This window comes from Catharus ustulatus, chromosome 2, assembly GCF_009819885.2.
Source record: "Catharus ustulatus isolate bCatUst1 chromosome 2, bCatUst1.pri.v2, whole genome shotgun sequence".
Lineage (NCBI taxonomy): Eukaryota > Metazoa > Chordata > Aves > Passeriformes > Turdidae > Catharus > Catharus ustulatus.
In genome coordinates, this window is record NC_046222.1 from 25,709,372 (window position 1) to 25,729,024 (window position 19,653).

Below are 19,653 nucleotides of genomic sequence, written 5' to 3' on the forward strand. Positions count from 1 at the left end.
GGAGAACATCACTTGTATTGATTATCAAATCCATCCCAATTCAGGGACAGCCTCTTCCATCTGCTGAAGTTCTGTTTTCCTCATCAGTGCAAGCCACCACAGCAACCAAAGGCCAGCTGATACTGCTTTCCAGGAAGGGCAGTTTTCCATGTCAGACCACATACTAAACAAAACTTACTCATTTTTTATCGAGGACAGAATTGTCTCCCTTTGTTTCTATCGAAGAGTAACACTGACCACAAGACAAATTTATGCTGGGAAAGAAATTATTCACCCTTTAGGGATTACAAACTCACACTGTTTTGAGTGCAACATTCATGTATGCACACATTTAGAGAAGCACGACTTTAGAATTGCTAAAAGCAGCCCATAAAGAAGAAATCTGGAGTAAGCCCTTCAGTGGCTCACAGAAAAAAATACAAAAGGTCCATTTAATCTACCTGTGAAGTAGACTGTATTTTAACAGTTAAATCCTATTTGTCTTTCCTCAAAAGAGACTTAGAACTAATGACATCACAAACTGAGAGCAAAGATGGATTTACCCCAGAAGAGTCAGACCCACTTTCCAGTCTCTGGGCATGCCTATCTACGTGAAGGCTTCCAAGCACAATCTCTGATAGAACGAGTTCAGACTTGACACTGCTGCACTCATTAGACAAAACTTCTATACTTCTGTATTACTTTTTGCTAACATGACAACAGCAGTTCTCCACTTCACATATTTAAATAAATTAAAAAGCTATTCCCATTATCCCAATAATTTATTCCTAACTGCTGCTGCCTGCTAGAATGAGCCAGCAAATGTATGACTATAGTACATATTAATCCAGGGGAAAAAACCCTCGTTTTTCCACTCTGGAGGCCACACGATGACTCTAAACAATGAAAGAACAGTTCATTCCAAGTAAAATCTCATACCATTACTTTTATTGTTGTTCAGCTGAGACATTCCAAAGTGTAAGAGTAGAAGCTTTCACCTAGAAAGTACTGCCTCATACTGATTAATTGACTCTAGGCCCTTTAATCAGGAGGGAAGAGAAACTGTATTAATTTATCACCTTTCTCTTCTGCCATCTCAAAGAACTTTTCAGAGTCAAAGCAGAACATATAAGTAAATGACAGTAAAAGAAAGTAAACATAACAGAAGATCAAGAAAAAGACAACATATTACAAAAGAGCAATAGATAATGCTTTTAGCACATGCAATTTGAACATGAGACCTTGATCTAAGACAATGCTTAGGTTTTAGCCACTGAAACAGCATTGCTAGAAAGAATGCAAATAAATAAATAAATCTTTCAGGAACCAACTGCTCTTCCATGATGACTACTTCCCACTGCACTTGCTGGGCAAATAAATCAGCTACAAGCAGCAGCTTTCATGTTTAGTTTGAGAAAGCAAAAATAAAAGCACATGATACATACAACATAATAAGGACAAGAGCCTGACTGGAGAGAAGGGCTAGAGACAAACTGGGGTCTTCTATCCAAATTACTCCAAATGTGAAGACAGAACAGGCCAGCCTAGTTACACGTGTGGATACTGCAAGAGGTGACATTAGCTGCACAAAAGATGCTTACCTTGCACACTGACTCAGAAACATCAAGTTATTTAGACTGAGAAATGAACACCAGCTAAAGACACTCCCAGGCCAATACACCCCAGTCCTGAGATTCAGAGTGCCACCAGCAGTGGTTGCAGGCATTGCTGTGTTCCTCAGCAAGCAGAATTGCTAGAGGCAGGCTAGGAGGACTGATGTCAGACAGCTGAGAGAGCAGAAGCCTCTCCTGAGGCTGCAGGACAGAGCCATCACCCTCACCCAAAGAAGCTCTGCACAGCTGCGTCACCTGATGAATGACATAGATGCCATAATCCAGCTGCTGCCTTTGCAGGAAGGGGTGGAGATGCTGCAGGAGGTACAGCAGATGCTTCTCTCTGTTGCGGTGTGGGATAAGGATGGCTACATGCTGCAGGGCTGAGCACTCCACAGGGTGGTACCGGCCCTTGGCTACCAGAGGGTTCTTCTTTTGCACTTCTTCCAGTGTAACCAATGGCTTGAAGGAGAGTTTGCTGGCACCTCCTGTAAGAGAAGCACAAGAACCTTTCCTGAGTCCTTTCAGCTTGTGGCTGGTCCAGTCGCTTAATGAGGCACTATGCAACCAGTGAAAGAAAACCAGGTTCAAGCCCCAACTGGTTTCCCTCCCTTCCAAGAGAAAAGTACAAGGATTTTATGCAGGCAGTGGAAGGAGAGGGTGTCAAGCATGTTGTTGCTTAAACTGACTATGAAGTAGTGGCAATAAAACATATTTTTAAAAAGTCCAAGAGAAGTTCTAAGCTACTGCAGAAAGATTGGCCAGAAATGGCTAACAGGGCAAAGCAGAGGAGAATAAAGTGGAAAGAGACATAGGACTGTGGCTGTAAGAAGTCATTGGTACCTAAAGCACAAGAAAAGGATGACAGGCTTAAGGTTACAGATTAGTAAGATAAAACATACCAAGGCTTTCTGTAGCCAAATTGAAATTCTCATCCCTTCTCTTGCACTGAGCTATCATCTCAGCTCCTCTGGACTCAGCAAGTTCATGAAAAAGTACCATACAAGCAACTGTGACGGTTACAGCCATTGTTGCATTTACTTAACCAAATGTGTCTTGGGGTGAGGTTGTGCAGAGAGACAGAAGCTTTTGGACTACATCACGGAAGAATCCAGTTTCCCAAACAAATCCCTTATCAGGTTCATGATAAGGAAGAGAAAGAAGATAATGACATGATATTACAAAGTAGGAACCTGGTGCTGCTAGCAGTACCAAGCCAAGAAAAGAGTAGAATAATATAAGAAACCAAGAAAACAGTCACCCATTTGAACTGTCATCATAATTAGGGCTAATTCCAACAGAGCTGTGAAGTCCTTCCATTGTCAATATAAACACACAAAAGTATATTTAATAATGAAAGGTAAAAAAATGAGGAAAGATGAAAACACTTGCAGTTAAGACAAAAATAATTTAATTTTTTAAAATAGCAAAAGATGTATGTGTAAGCAAGGGAAAAAGAAAAAATCCTTCATTAATCCCCATTGGCAGGCAGGTATCTGGCCACATCTAGGGAAGTAGGGCTTCAGCACATCCAACAGACAAATACTGCCACCATGAACATCCCTCCTTTCTCCTTTCCCTGAGCTTTTACTGCTGAGGATGATGAGTGGCACAGTCACAGGGTATGGAACACACCTGCAGTCAGCTGGGGTCAGCAGTCAGGACTGTGTCCACTCCCAGCCTCCTGCCCGCCCCATTGGATTTTAGGGGGCCAGGACAGACAAAGCCTCAGAGTGCAAACACTGTTCAGAGTAGCCGAGTCACTGGTGTGTTACCAAAGCTGTTTTATCAACAAATGCAGAGAGCAGCACAGGCACTTGGTGCCACAAGACACTCCCTCACCCAGAAGCACTAACTGCAACTGCTTGTTTTGGTTTCACAGGAAAGGTATGCAATTGGAATACGGCTAGGAAGAAACCCAAGTCAGCAGCACTACAGTAAACCAACGTGTCAGAGAAGAGAGGAAAACACCATCACTTACGAAGGTATGGAGACAGAGCTGGGCAGGGACCCTCAAATGACTTCACCATGGGAACATCTGCAGTGGATTCAATCTTCTCTTCCTTTTGACTGTGCTCCAGGCTAGTTACCTTCCTGAAAAACTCCACCATGCTCTTAGCTTTAGCAATTTCCTGTCTGGTGTCCACTAAGTAACTGAATGTGGTCCACAGAACCATCACAAACAAAGTGACAAGCACCAACACTTTGAACTTATAGAAGAGGTTGAAAACATTCAAGCCCAAGGCCATGGCTCTCCCTGATCCACAAACTGCTTCCTCTGCTCTGATGCCGAGGCAGGTTACTGCATATCCAGTGAAGATGAAACCACAGTTCCCAATAAGAATGTCACAGTAGGGAAGTAAAGCTGGAGGTAGGGAGGGCTGTTGCACTTCCTGCAGTTTTGAAATTCATGGGGCCATAGTACTGTTTGCTCTTCAAATGTCACAAAATATGACTTTAACCTGGACCACAAAAAAAAAAAAGGGAATGAGATAATTAGTTTCTCCACTGCTACACCTTCACAGACTTCATGAAAACAGGTTATGACCATACATAAAAGGAACAGCAAGTATGAGCAACTGGTCAGAAACCAAGACACTGAGCTTTGGTCTTAGTTCAGCCACAAACCAGCTGCATGATTTTATGCAAATAATTTTTCTGTTTTGTTCTTCTCTCTCAATCTTTCTTCTTTTTTTTTTCAGATCAGAAAGTGCAAGCACTACCTCATGTTATGTCTGTGTACAGTGCCTGGCAATACACAGGTTTTGCTACTTCTGTTCCTTCCAAAATTAACAACAGCTGCAAAACAAGAGATTCTGTTTGCTATGAGTAAAGCCCATCCAAAATGAAAACCACATGAATCTCTGCAAAAATAAACTGTTTTCTCCTGAAAGACTATTATTGATGCTAGGTTGCTCTGCACAATGCAGTGTGAAACCCACAACACCTGATTGGTATCAGAAATCATTATTCTTTATCTGCTGCCTTTCAGTACCACCTTCGGTGTCTTTGTCCAGTATTCCCCCTCTCACACACAGTTGAAGGGAGAAAATCTTCATGCTTTTTAAGGGAAAGGTTCAGTTTTTCAAAAGCATTAGGTCTGAGGAGCCAATACTTTATTCCACTTCCTGCTCTCTTTCAAGGGTTCTATTTTCATAAAGCCTTTCACTGCCATCATACTATAGTTACCACTCTACTTCTTTTGGCTGTTATCATATCATAATAGAGAAAGAATAAAATTTTAATAAAAGAGAGGTCTGATAGAGAAAACACAAGCAAACCGCCACCTCTGAGAAGAACAAGGACTGAAGCTAAGTGAATTAAAGGCAGTGATTAAAGACAATGCATGTGAAACAGGCTAGATCAAGAGAATAAACACAAAAACATGGAAAAGGTTATTTTACACAAGCCTCTGAAGTACATGAAACCCTGGAGAGATATCACAGGCACAAGAAGTACAGTAACTCCACATTTTCACTAGTTCAGGCCCGGTGTCTTCTGGAGAATTTTGCTGATCCATGGAAATGGGAGCCTGACCCAGGACTAACAAGATGAACTCCTGAGCTTTTAGGGTTCACTGGGAGTTACCAGCTGCTGTCCCTCCTGGCAGGCACTTCATGGAAGAGCCAATCTGCTCTCCCCATTCACATGCAACACACAGCAATTCTCTAAGGAAGTAAAGGGACTCAAAAGAGAAAAAGTCCACCGCCCCCCATCAGTTTACACCATGCAATAGTTGCACACAGGAAATCAGTGATAGGCTCTATGAATCATCTGAGAGCATGGACCTCGTGGGTAATATTAGCCTGTAATTATTAAATCAAAGACCTTAGAATTTGCTTATCTAAACTCTACCTACAAGTTTCTATGGAATAATATAAATTGCTGCCTTTCATGGCCTCTCAGCTACTATGCAGCATTCATCAGGTAAAGCACTTCCCCGAAAGGGTGCAATTTTGCCCAAAACAAACTAAAGGTCTCACTGCATAAAGTGCATGCATGAGGAGAGAATTTCCTTCTCTATCACCCAATCCAAGTGCACTCCAGATTAACCTTGACTGAAAAGGACAACATAAAAGTAAAGATACCGAACTTAACATGCAGCAAATGACTATCAAAAGGTCTTTATTATATTGACAGCTTCCCACCTTCCCAGAAATGGAATATAATCTTTAAAAAAGAGTTAAAACCATTGCTCACCACTGGTACTAAGATTACTGCAAATGGGCTGTCCTCCACGAGAAATTCTTTCGTTCATAAATAAAGTTTAAAACTAACTATCCATGGGAATATAGAGATATAAAGAAACACCAGGAGGCAGGCAGCAGTACTAGTCAGAAGAAGCAGTTTCTGAAATATTTTGTTTTTCTTGTTAAAATATCAGTAAGAGCATGAACTGTAAAAGAAGAGCAGTTGTAAAATTGCTAAGGTACTAGGATGTTAAAATTATGGACATAAAGTATGAACTTATTACACCAACTTTATTTCTACTCTCCTCCACTCCTATTCCAAATCTCACACATATGAATTTCCTTTGTCAGCTTTGCAAGACTACAAGTAGTTACTACTGAAAGTTCACGTTACTTATCTCTGACAAATGCTCACATTATACTACCGTCAGTGTGAATAATTTCCCATAATAACTAAACTCACATCTCCACTGGCTTCTATGTCAGCAACAGAATGCTGCTCGTGCTTAAAATACATTTGAGCCCTTCAACAGGGCAGCAAAAATATGCACACATGAGCACAACCATTAGTCACCTTCAGCTCATCACAACACTTATGTAGGAGGGCAATAATTCATGTTTCAGAATCCTGCAGTTTGATTTTTTTTTGTGTGTGTGTTATCTATGGAGAATACAGCACGTATTTCAAAATGCAGACACACAAAGGTATTTTTGTATTTTAAATGGAAAAACAGATGAATTAATTCACCCACCAGTTTACCTTAGGTTATTACTTCAGAGATTAAAAGGCTGTTTGCCTGGCTTTTTTTCCCCTGAAAAATGAGAATGGCATGTTTACAGAAAGGCAAACCTGATTCTACCAACAGAGAAGGAAAAAATGTAGAAGAACTGTACCTTTATGAATGAAAATGACAGTGAAGAGCTGTCACTTTTACAACTCCTGTCAAAGACCGAGAACTTGGGAACTTAAGACGACAATAACCGAGAATAAAAGGACAAGCAAGAAGTTAGCCCTAAATACGAACTTGCCTGTCAAAGAAACAAAAAGAAAAACCTTGGCCACTGCCTCTCTGGAGGGTGTTGTGTTACCATTTCACACTAAGGACTATTCAGTTTAAAAAAGTCATCTTTCAGCAAACCTGAAGTACCTTGGTTACTAAGTCAGACAGTTAACCTAGAGTCAAGAAGACCAGAGCTTGGACCTCAGTTAAAAAAAAGCAAAAGTTAGGCTCAGGGTCTGCTGCTAAAAAGCCATACTTGGAGAAGTATGTATTATAACTCTGGCTTTTATACTAACATAAAAGCATTATTAAGGGAATAGTCTTAATCAAATACTGACTAAAATAGTCATGCAAAATCTACTCCAGCCTTAATAGTCTTGACAGTAACAACTGAGGCAGAAGAGACATTCAGTAGCTGAGTCCCTTCCACATCCTGAGCAACCAAGTCCCCTGTCCCACTAATCAATTTCCCATCTTCCTTTTTGTTCCTGATGCAGCTAATGAAGCACATCTTTTCATCTTTGGTATCCCTTGATTATGGCTGATATATTGGTTGGGGGTGGTGGTGAAAAAAGGCCACCTAGTCATACATTATACCATGTGAAAACAGTAATTCAATACTGAACAAATCTGGTTATAAACAATAGTATCTCAGAAGCTGGAAACATGGTTCTTTTTCCTCCTGTATTTCATAATTCAGGGTGACCAACCCTCAAACATGGGTAGGAGAACACTTGTGCAACTCTTCTCACAGCTCTGAAATCTGACTCTAGTTTTATGTAACCTTCATAAAACAGACCAAAGAAACTTTCCTATGAAACTAAGTGTAACTTTCTTGTAAAAAAAATCTCAATGAAGCATAACCAAACCTAGTGTAGAAAGTTACAGCTGGCTAGAAGGGTATGGCCCTTCAGACCACAAGGTCAAAATCACCACAGTACCCATTTCAAGATGCATAATTTAAAAAAATTAAACAGAACAAAGCCACAGTTATGGAAATATGGCATCGGCCAGAATTCTAAAATCGATGGAAAAGGTAAAAGTCTCCATCTACATGTAGATATACTTGTATCTAGACAGACAGTGTAACAAAATTCTAAATAGCTTCCTGATCATGTTGGGGCACAAAAATAGTGAATGTTCAGCCTTTCCCAATATCACATCTGTACCAACTGCCCCTGTGCTCTGCAGCTTGTCTGACACTCAAGTTCTATAGCCTGTTATGTGTTTTGAATCACATGTCAAACACTCCTTCCTTTGTTGGAAGGTTCCTGGCATTGCTTATAAGATTTATCTGCAGGAACCCATCCAGGACACAGAGCTGTATGACTCCTCCAGGAACAGGGGCATTCATTTCTCATCTTTGAGCCTGATAGCACAAACATGAAGCCCTAACTTGCCCTTTTCCATGCAGGTAGTCCAAAATAGTAAGCAAGGTTCCAGCATAGACAAGACTTCTTCTGAAGCAAACTAAGAAGATCAAAACCCCATCCATACTCATCCAGGGTTATCCCAGCAGAAATACACATGCACTGGAGTCTGACACACTGTGCAAGCACAGAATGAGCAAGCAATACACATACAAGGTAGTTCCCCATGTAAGGGTTGCAGGGTCAACCTATGCATTGAAGGTTGTACTGAAACCAGCAGCACTACCAAGCTCAGAAATGCCCAGGAATACTGGACCAAAGGCTGTTCTTTTTCATCGAAGGAGAATTCCTAGACAAAGTCAGTATCAGCCAGAAGACTGAGAACTGATAGCCCTGATCTAGATGCTAATGAAGGAAAGTAACCTTATGAACAAAATTTAGTAAGTAACTGGAGTTGATAAAAACTCATGTTCCAAACAGTGATTTTTCCCTGACACATATTTAGATATTATGTCTTTATGATAATTATGCCAAAGCTTAGAATCAAGTGATTACTTATCCAAAAAAAGTTATGCCTAACAGTATAAATAATCAGTGAGAACATGGTGCCTAAATTTTACTTTTCACATGTTCATATTTTTAAAAATTCACCCTGTAGGGAACATCTGCAGGACAGCTCCAGAAAGATATTTTCAGCTGACAACAGAAAAATTAATTTTTAATTTACACAAACCAACTTTCTGACTACCTGTTTCACATGGTCAAGTAAGGACAGATTTCCCACGCAGGATTTTCTAGACGCCCCTGCAAGCTCCTCAAGCTCACACACAAATTCCAAAGGCAGCAGAACATGTTCAGCAGCAACGAGCATTCACTTCAACCTAACTCTAAAAACTATAAGCAGGAAATGAAGCGTGAAAGAGTTCCCTGGGACTGCATTTAATCAGCTCTGTACTAAACAGACGATTATTTATTGTTTTATCTAGGCCAAAATCAAAAGCAGCAATGGGTTAGCTCTGAGTACCTCAGCAAGTGTAGTAGTCTTCTTCATGAAATCCACCAAGAAAGAATTAAAATTCCTGACAACTAGCAAGGTAGAAAGATCACTGTACAGTATCAGCTTTCCTATGCATGACAGATCAAGTCTTCAAGTTTTACATGAGTCTATACCTGCTCCTTTCACAGGCACCTCTTTCTTTTCAACAGATTAATTTCTTAGCAGGGCACTAAGCCAGTCACTTTTAACACCTCTTTCACACAACACTTTCATAATCCTATTACCTCTTCCTATTTAAAACCCACCAACTGCACTAGGAAATGATGCTATTTCAAAAGAAAAACAAACAAAAAAAATCCAATCCTGAAACAAACTTCCTTTCCACTTCTCAGAATTTCAAGCCAAATGAAGAAAGCACATTAAACCACTCACTGCTTCTGCTACATCCCTCTTTCCCAAGCACTCACTCAAAGAACTATGGAGAGCACTTCAAGAGAGCACTTCACAAGCAGTAGACACTTTTAATCTAGGAAACCCCATACCATAAAGAGACCTCTGTTACCTCTCACAGGCAGCAGGAAAGAATCAGCTCAATATCACAGGATTGGGGGGGAGGGGGGGGGTGGGGCATTAAAAAAAAAGCAAACCCATCCCACTTTTCCTCAGGCCAAAGAGGCTCTGTGGTGCTCTCCCACATGCCCCTCCCTAAGCTCACAAACCAGCTGGGATGGCAGCCAGCCTCCCTCCTTTCCTCCTAGCACAGCAGAACCAGCACACAGGCACTCAGGCATACTGGGACAGAAGCCATACTGCTCAGAAATAATTCCCACAACAAACCCTTCCATTAGAAACACAGGCTCAAGCCTTTGCTCCAAAAAGCAAACTACAATCTATTGTTGTCCTTTTGGCATCTTCTCCATTTGGAGATTTTAAACATTAGAGATGTCATTCTTCTTACACACATCAAATTGCCCACCCTCTTGTCCATATCTGCAGAGAAGTCCCAGTGCTCCACTACACTCCTTTTATCACCTAGACATACCCATTGACGATAGTCCCACCATGGACCCAAACAGCCTGGCTCACTAACCCTCTTTATCCTATTACTAGGTTGTCCCTCACTGGTGCTTTTTCTACCACTCAGAGCTGTAAAACTCCTCTAGTAACCCCTAACCCCACAGGATCTGCTGGGTGGAAACAGAGGTGTCATTTTGTCATCTCACCCATCCGGGGCTCCCTCAGACTACCAGGGATAAAGCATTGCAACGACCTGAGTAAACACAGGGTATATGGTTAAGGTGGACTGCAGTAAAGGGTGGGAGAGAAATTATAGGTACAGTCTCATGACAAGTATTAAATCTCTTCTAACTCAAACCTGTTTGAACTCTTTGTGCAATACATGCATTCCAAGTAGGTAGGTATTTCAAGGCTTCCCCAGTCAGTGGCACCTCCTCTGTGCCATAGAGATCTTATCTATTATCAGGACTGCACAAGAAATTCAGAAAAAAGCTTCCTCATTTCAGACACTCAGTAGTGCAGAAAGAACCTTTAGCACTACCACTTGTTTCAACTGGTTAGTCACAAAGCCAGACCAGTCTGGGTCTTGACTGTCACCGTCTCATCTTTCTCTCTGGTCCAGTCTCCAAATTATAATTTCTCTGCACCAGCACAAGCTCTCATGAAAACATGGAGCTAGCTGGATTGGGAAGCAAGTAGAATTTTAGCAACCTTCTGTAATCCTTTGTCTACGCTTCCCACGGAAAAATGTCAGAAAACCCAGCACAACAACCACCAGAAAAACAGTAGTTCAGCTTTCAGTTGACTGGGAATAGTTATTTTGGGAGAATAAGAGATATTTCCAGACAATGACTGGTAATACTCTGCAAACTGCCTGAAAGCAGGCAATTTTAAAGAGGAAAGGTATGAGTTAAAAAGAAACAGACCAAGGTACACACGCTTGTGGGACCTGATTACAGTAACAGCCGCTGCCAGCTAAAATATTCCAGTCACATCAAGAATACAAAGAGATACACAGATGTGCTGGCTCCACACTCTTTATTGCTTGATAACTACTTGATACTCAATATAAAAAAACAAAGGTACTGGCAGCTCCAACTCTCTGAATTACAAACATAAAAAAAAAATAAATAAAAGAATACATAACATACCAGGAAATAACTGCAATGGTTTAACCCCAGCTGGCAACACCTCACAGCCACTCCCTCAACTCCCCACCAACAGTGGGATGGGGGAGAGAATCAGAAAAGTAGAAGTGAGAAAACTCACATACTGGGATGAAAACCATTTCATAGGACAGAAAAAGAAGAAAATAATAATTAGAATAACTGCGGGCAATAATGATAATTAGAATATAAAACAGACACGACACAATTGCTCACCAATGCCCAGCAGCTGCACCTGGCCAGCCTTCCCCAGAGCTGATACACTGACAATTATGCCCTTTGGTATGGAATATTCCTTAGGCCATTTTGGGTCAGCTGTTCTGGCTGTGCCCCTCACAAATTCTTGTACCACTCCAGCATTTTCACTGGTGGAACAAGGGAAACGGAGAAGCCCAGACTTGGGGTAAACACTACTCAGCAACAACCAAAACATCCCTGCGTTATCAACCTTATTCTCATACTAAATAAAAAACCCCACCACTGTACCAGCTACTAGGAAGAAAATTACGGTAATTTCACACATATGAGGTGCACCCTTTTGACTAAAATTTTGGTCCGAACCCAGAAGTGCACCTTATACCCTGAAGTGTCTTATATATGGACAAAGTTCAGAAATTTGCCAAACCGGAAGTGCGAGCCTGCAGCAGCCCCAAGCCGAGCCCGCCTGGCCCCGAGCGAGCTGGGCCGGGGCCGGCCAGCCCCAAGCCGAGCCAGTAAACCCCATGATCGTGTGATTCCATTACTAATTCGTTACTTTGTTGCATGCAGATCCTCACTTAAAAAAAAAAAGTGTGCCTTATACTCCGGTGCGCCTTATACTCATGAAATTACTGCAATCCTATCTCAGGTGAAACCAGGGCAATAGCCTGAATATTTTAACTTACACAACTTACTGTCTCCAGGAGTGTGAGCAGCACAGAAAAACCAACTGCAACGATATAAATGAGGAAACTCTTGGCAGCTAAATACAATAAATCCATTTCACACAAAGAGAACTTCATATCAGAAAAGCACTGAAAGAGGACTTTCCAAACATTTTTAATGCAAGACATTGAAGAAAATAGGAATGTCTCATTATCTTGCATATTCCTAACATGGACACCACTGTTCTTACACTCAACACTACCCTGAACAAGGAGTGCTATTCCCGTGTTCCAGCCTGCTCTGGTTTATGATCAATAAGCTGAACAACTGTCTCCACAGGTAGACAAATGCAGCACTGGTATGTGTGAAGTCCATTGTCTTTTAAATGTGTGTTCCTGATCTTCTGGCTGCTAGACTCTCACTTTATCACTCCTGAACAGAAGAGGGGGAAGTAAATACTCAGAGGTCACTTTCCAACTGACAAGGCAGACTCAACTTGGGGAAAATGAATTTGTTATTAATTAAAAATTGAGTGGGATGGTGAGAGACAAGAAGTACACTTCCCTTCCACTTCCTTCTTTCCAGGCTCAACTTCACTCATTCACTCCTACCTTATCCACTTCCCAACCCACAACAGTGCAGAGGGACAAGGAATATAGGTCACAGAATTATAGAATCATCTAGATTGGAAAAAAACTCTATGATCAAGTCCAACTGTTAATCCACCACTGCCAAGCCCACCGCTAAACCATGTCCTTAAGCACCACATCTAGAAGTCTTGGGAATACTTCCAGGAACAACGACTTGACCACTTCAAAGGTCAGACTGCTACAGGGCTTGACAATCTCTTCCATAAAGAAACGTTTCCCAACATCTAATCTAAACCTCCCCCAGTGCAATTTGAGGCTATTTCCTCTTGTTCTGTCCAAGTATCAGTCGATACTTGGGAGAAGAGACCAACCCTCTCAGGTAGTTCTAAAGAGAGGTCAAGTCTCTCCTCAGTCTTCTTTCCTCCAGGCTAAACAAACCCAGCTCCCTCAGCTGCTCCTCATCAGATTTGTGCTCCAGACCTTTCACCAGCTCTGTTGCCCTTGTCTGGATTCATTTTAGCATCTCAAAATCTTTCTTGTAGTGAGGGGCCCAGAAATGGACACATGATTCAAGGTGTGGCCTCACCACTGCCAAACACAGGGGAATAATCACTACCCTAATCCTGCTGGGCAGGATCAGGTTGCTGATCTAGGCCAGGATGCCATAGGCTGCAGCTTCTTTCAAGGCATCTCCTCCTGCTACAACATGAGATTGACTACTGTACACTCAGGTGAGAGAGTTCTCCCCAGCCATAGCAAATGAGTGGGTGCTACTCCAATCCTGCGGTACAGTTGTCACTTTCCCAAGGCACAGTGAACTCTGATATGCTAGGAAATGCAATCTAGCATCTCTAGGCCAAGAAACACATTTATGAATGGCCTCTCTTGTTACACAACTACAGCTGAGCCACTGACCTCACTGTAAGACATGGCACTGTCAGCCTGAGCCCAGCCAAAACAACAGAGTGAGGGATACAGCAAAAACCTCTGGCACAGCCCATTGCTCCCTAATGCTTACCATAGAAGTATTTTTAAATAAATATAGCACTTTTTAAAAACACGTTCCTATCCAAGGTGAGTGGAATATCCTGAAAAAACACATGATAAAACAGATTTCTCTGAACATAGGAACTTCATGTGTAATGGAATGCTCAGGTCATGACTCAACTCAGCAATACCCTATCTTTTTCTGGCAGCTGCTGCCTTGCTGGAGTGGCATCAGTCAGTATAGATGACAGACGTCAGAGGTCTTGACACTTTACAAAAACACTTCAACACATTCCTGGTCAAATTCCTCACTCAACTCTCTCCTGCACAGTAAAATAACATCTGAGAAAACCACTATATTACAATATTGCATATTCTTATTTGGGCTTCATAACACATTTTTTAAATGAAAGTGTCAACTACAGTTAGCTAAAGGAATACAGAAGTAGTACCTGCATCTACTTAATACATTTATAATTTTCAATTTACAAGTATCTATGAAAAAAGTTGTAAAAAAAAAAAAAAGAAAATTACAGCAATTTCACGACTATAAGGCACACCCTTTTGACTAAAATTTTGACCGAAATCCGGAAGTGCGCCTTATAATCTGGTGCACCTTATATATAAACAAAGTTCAGAAATTTGCCAACTCAGAAGCGCAAGCCAAGCCGCAAGAGCCGTTCCAGCCGGCACCGGGCGGGAGTGCCGGGGCCTACGGCACGGGAAGGGCGCCAGGGGCTGTGTTTAAAGGCTACACCAACCTGTAAACAATGTTTGCAACTTGAGCAGAGCCAGTAAACCCCGCGATCAAGCGATTCCGTTACTAACTTGTTACTTTGTTGCGCACAGATCCTCTCTGCAAAAAAAAAAAGTGCACCTTATAGTCCACTGCGCCTTATATATGGACAAAGTTCGGAAACTTGCCAACACCCGGAAGTGCACCCTATAATCCAGTGCACATTATAGTCGTGAAATTACTGTAATAGAGTTGAACACGCATTATGAAAGCATAATTGAAAACAGAATCCCATTTTTTGTTTCTCATTAAGGTGCTTCAGCATGAGAATTGCACCAAAGACATTCCAGCCAAAGTTTCCTTAGGCACGATCAGATTTACTTTTTTATTATTTCTGCAGTCTTATCCCAGTAAGGATTACAAATTCTCAGGGCCTACTGCAAAGACGTTAATCAAAAAGCTGTACAGATGGCATGGCTTTGTTAAGCTATTAAAGGTATGGGACTTTTTCTGTGCTAAAACACAATTTACACCTATGACAGTTTTCGACCAATCTACAGATGGATCTTTATGCAGTAGAAGGGTTTCAAACGTACAATTTAAGAGCTCTGACTCAAACCCTTTGGAAGTGTTATGGCCTAGAACAACATTTTGGAGCTCAAAAATAGTACAACATTGCAATAAGAAATTTTAATCAAACGCTTGCATAAATAATTTGAAAAATACACTCCTGAGAGTCAGGATATTATTACCTTTTGGAAAAGTATCTCAGCAAAACTTCAGGCAGAGGGAGACAGCTTATCACTCCTACACTCAGCTACTAATTTCCTTCCACCACCTAACCAGATACTGCTTGGGAGTCTGGAGAATTAAACAAGATGTGATTGGGTTCCTCCTCTCCTACGCTCTCAGGACTACAGAGCTCCTGTCTCTCCAATCCTCCTCACCCCAGCAGCCGACAGGCTCGCTCTCTTTCCAGGAAGAAGAGAAAAGGTCAAGAGGGATGATACTTAACTCAGAAGCAGAGCAAGGAGAAGTGTCTCCTTTCCAACCCTTTACTTCTCATTATTGTGCAGGTCTTATCCCTTCCTATCTTACTAATTAATAAAATTAGATGCAAGAGTTCACAAGTCAACTACAGGACTGGAGACTGAGGGGAAGCACAAGATTACTGCTGATGATGCCCCACCAACATCAGCTCCAAATACATTGCTCTTACTTGTAACTGCACACATTTACAATTACCATTGTATCAGTTTAAAAGGATTAGCTGAATTATAATGCATGATAACTTTATCCCACAATTCACTGCCTGACCAATATTACCCAGCTGTTGCCCTCAGGATACCAAGATGACCCAACTGCAGCTATAAGGCATGTTACTTGTAGACATGCCAAAGCATTTCAAACAGAAGCTAAATTAGCTTCCTTCACCTTTTTTCTTTTTGGTTTTCAACATATTTAGGGTGTTTTCTTTCTCCTATCATTTCACAATATTTTCAAGATCCCATTTATATGCAGGGCAAAACCTCCAGTCTCTGAAGCAAAAAAATGCCAGCTATCCCAGTTGCAGACCTGCTGGGTGACTTTTGGACTCCTATCTGCCAAAAAAAAAAAACCAAAAAAACCACACAAAACAGGTGTTTAACCAGATTCTTGCATCATTTAACCAGGCTACAGAATCTCCAGGCACACCTCCTTCAAACTAACAAAAGCCAAGTTCACCAAACTCATACAGGTAACTTTGACTTAAGATCATATAATGGAAAGCCAGCAATCAAGCACCCCTCAATTTCTATTTTTCTCCTACATATTATTTAAAAGAGAAAGACATGCCAACTCGAACCAAAGAGAAAAACAAAAACCCCAAGCTTTCCAAAGTTGAAGTAGCAAATGTCTTACTTCTAACTGAAATGCATTTGTGAAAAGGAAACAGCTTTTACAAAAATGACAAGGAAATACCCACATAAATCAAAAACAAGATCAATCATACCTAAAGGAAGTGTTTATCAAGAAAACTCAGTCACAGTAACACTTTTTTGTATGAAAGGTGATTGTTAAAGAAAGGTTCATGAAACATTATCCAAGTTGAACAGTGAGAGACAATAATGCAAAACTTCGAAGTTCCACTTTTAAGTACAGTAATTTCACGAATACAAGCCGCAGCAATTTGACAAAAATTTTGGTGGAAACCCGGAAGTGCGGCTAATAGTCGGGGGCGGCTAATATGTGAATAATTTTCTGACATTTACAACCCCAGACGTGCCAGCCAGGGCGCCGAGCCAAGCACCTGCCAGTAAAAGCCGGCATTTCGCAATTGTTACAGTGTTACTGTGTTGCCCTGGCTCCCTGCAGGCAGCACGGGGGGCGGGGAGAGAGGCGGGAGAGCTCTCTTCTTCCCTCCTCTGCCGCAGCCCAGGGGAGGACGGGTGGGGGGGCGCGCCGCCATTGCCGCGGCTCGGGGAGCCGACGGGAGCCCTGCGCCGTCATTGCCGCAGCCCGGGGAGGAGGGGGGGGGCCGCGCCGTCATTGCCGCGGCCCAGGGAGGACGGGCGCCGCCATTGCCACGGTTTGGGGAGCCGACGGGAGCCCCGCGCAGCCATTGCTGTGGCCCGGGGAGGCGGGTGGAAGCGCGCGCCGCCATTGCCGCATCTCGGGGAGCCGACGGGAGCCCCGCGCAGCCATTGCCGCGGCTTGGGGAGGAGGCGGGGTGCTTTGTCCGCGCCCGCCGCCGGCGCCACGGGCGTGGGAAAGCTCTGTCCCTGCCCGCCGCCGGCGCCACGGGCGCGGGAAAGCTCCGTCCCCACCCGCCGCCACTGCCGTAGGAGCGGGGGAAGCTCTGTCCCTGCCTGCCACCGCGGGGCAGCGCCAACCCGGGGTGACCGAGCCCAGTGGCAGCGGTGGCCGGCCCCGAGCAGCAGCACCGGGCTGGGCCACCTGGCCCCGTCAGCAGCCCCTAGCGGGCCGAGCCTGCACAGCCTTAGCTCAGCCAGTAAACCCCGCCCTCCCGCAGTTCTGTTACTAATTGCACGCGGGTCCTCGCTGCGAACGACAGAGTGGCTTATATTCGGGTGCGGCTTATTTATGGACAAAAACCAAAATATTTGCCAACACCCAGAGATGCGGCTTATACTCAGTGCAGCTTGTATTCGTGAATTTACTGTATTCTAAATTTAATCAGTGTTTGCAATAAAGAAGACATACTGAATCATTGAGTTGGTGAAGAAAAAAAATTTAGACAAAGAGCATCTCACATAGCTACCAACTTTTTGACAAAAAGTGTAAATATTTAAGTTGATGATTGCTAACTGATCCCAAAGTTTACTTCTTCAGATTCTTTTAATAGTAGCTATCTCTAAGACATCAAACTGTCACCTTCTTCTTTAAACCTCTCCTGTTGAAAACTATCTTGTAAACTGCCTCAGCTGTCCCTTGAAAACTTTCGCAGGTGTTAAATGAAGGGGTAGAAAAAATGCTAAATCCGCAAGAGATATTCAATGCTAACTCTTTGAGACAAGCAAGTGTTAGTAAGAAATTGAATATCCTCCTTTTTGACTATTACTACCAAAATGCTGTGAAAATCTTAAAGTCTGCAAGGTTTTAAGTCTTATCAGAGCTCTATTTTAGAAACATTTATACAATGATTCAGAAATAAAACCTTGAATACTCGTGCTAGTAGCCCCACTTCTGCTTCCCCTCAACACCTGCAAACACATTTCACACAATCTCAGAATTAGCTTGGTTGAAAAAGACCTTTGAGATCACAGAGTTCAACCTATGACCTAACACCACCTCATCAACTAAACCACTAAGTGCCACATCCAGTCTGCTTTTAACACCTCCAGGGACAGCGACTCCACTACCTCCCCAGCAGCCCATTCCAATGCCCAGTCACTCCTTCTATGAAGGATTTTTTCATAATGTCTACCCTAAACTTTCCCTGGCATGGCTTAAGACTGTCACGTCTTGTCCTGTCACAGGTTTCCTGGGGGAAGAGACCAACCCCCACCTGGCTACAACCTCCTTTCAGGGACTTGTTTCCATCATCACCTGGAATATTTTTGTCAAATGACGGTTTCCATAAACCTGTGCAAGTCTCCTTTCAAGCCTACTGATCACTATTCTGGCTCTTCCAAATGAACATCCGGAGCAGCAAGTGAAATAATTTATGTCCTTATCAGTGAGAAAATATTTAGAGGAGAGCATCACTCACTCTCCATGTGTGAAACGGAGAAAATAACACTCTGTACTGTATTTACTTTAACTCAAAGCCATCCAAAGCCGTACTAAAAATGCAAAAACCTGTGCCTTGCAGAAATCTCCTGATTTACAACCCCTAGCCCGAGTACAGTAAGTACTTCCACCGAATATGTAATTTTTAAACATGTAACTATTGCGAATCATTTCAGTAAAGCTACATTATGATGAACATTATGTCTCGGCAGACTTATTTGCACAATCACAGCCTCAAGTCCTACCTGTGATATCCCTGAGGGGTTCCTCGCACGCACAGAGACTCCCTGGAAGTCCTGAGCTGCACAAGACGACCCAGTTTCGGCCACAGACCAGACGCTCCAAGTCCGAGGAGGTGCAATTAAATCAACCCCCTTAGCCCTTTCGCTAACAATCCCAAACCGAAACACTGGCCGGGCATTCGTTACCCCCAGCACTCATTTCCACACCCGCCCCCGCAATTCCACCGTTCGCCCTCAGGACGAGCAGCTCCTCACCGCGCTCCCCCGCTCTGCAGACGGAGTTCGTACTTACGGGGCCCGCGCCTCCCACTGCCCCCGGGGCCACAGGGGCACGGACACGCTCCTGGCGAGGTTCCCGCGGCCGCAGGCACAGAGACACGCTGCCGGTGCCGCAGCGACACAGCACAGCTCTCGCCCACAGCCCCCCGGCCCGCCGCCCGCCCGCTCGCTCGCGCAGGCGCCCTAGCGCGGCGCCGCCCCGCCCCGCACTCCCCTCAGCGCCCCTCCCGCTACGGCCGCTACCGAGCCATCCCGGGAATAGCGGCAGTATGGGGGCCAGCCTCAGCTGTTTGTTTGCCTTGGGCTTCCAGAGCAGCCGCGGCAGGCACGGCTCTGGCAGCGCGGTTCGGACCGTGCCAGGGGCTCGGCACGCCCGGGGTGCTGGTGGC

General features: G+C 43.3%; 1 protein-coding gene across 4 annotated transcripts in view; it reads right to left on the reverse strand.

The window, feature by feature from the left end:
• The window catches only part of LOC116992497 (beta-1,4-galactosyltransferase 4-like), a 29,337-nt gene extending 9,972 nt beyond the window's left edge, over positions 1 to 19,365 (reverse strand). Inside the window, exons 1-3 of one of the 4 annotated variants that reach the window (XM_033052185.1) lie at positions 19,278 to 19,365; positions 3,574 to 4,054; positions 1,848 to 2,080 (exon numbers count right to left, since the gene is read on the reverse strand). In XM_033052185.1, coding sequence (XP_032908076.1) covers positions 1,848 to 2,080; positions 3,574 to 3,841 — 501 coding nt within the window. In that variant the 5' untranslated portion in view covers positions 3,842 to 4,054; positions 19,278 to 19,365. Of the gene's footprint in view, positions 1 to 1,847; positions 2,081 to 3,573; positions 4,055 to 6,676; positions 6,910 to 9,712; positions 9,730 to 18,988; positions 19,246 to 19,277 lie in introns of those variants that run through there. The other 3 variants (XM_033052186.2, XM_033052188.2, XM_033052187.2) reach the window with 3 other exon arrangements.
• Positions 19,366 to 19,653: the final 288 nt, after the last annotated feature.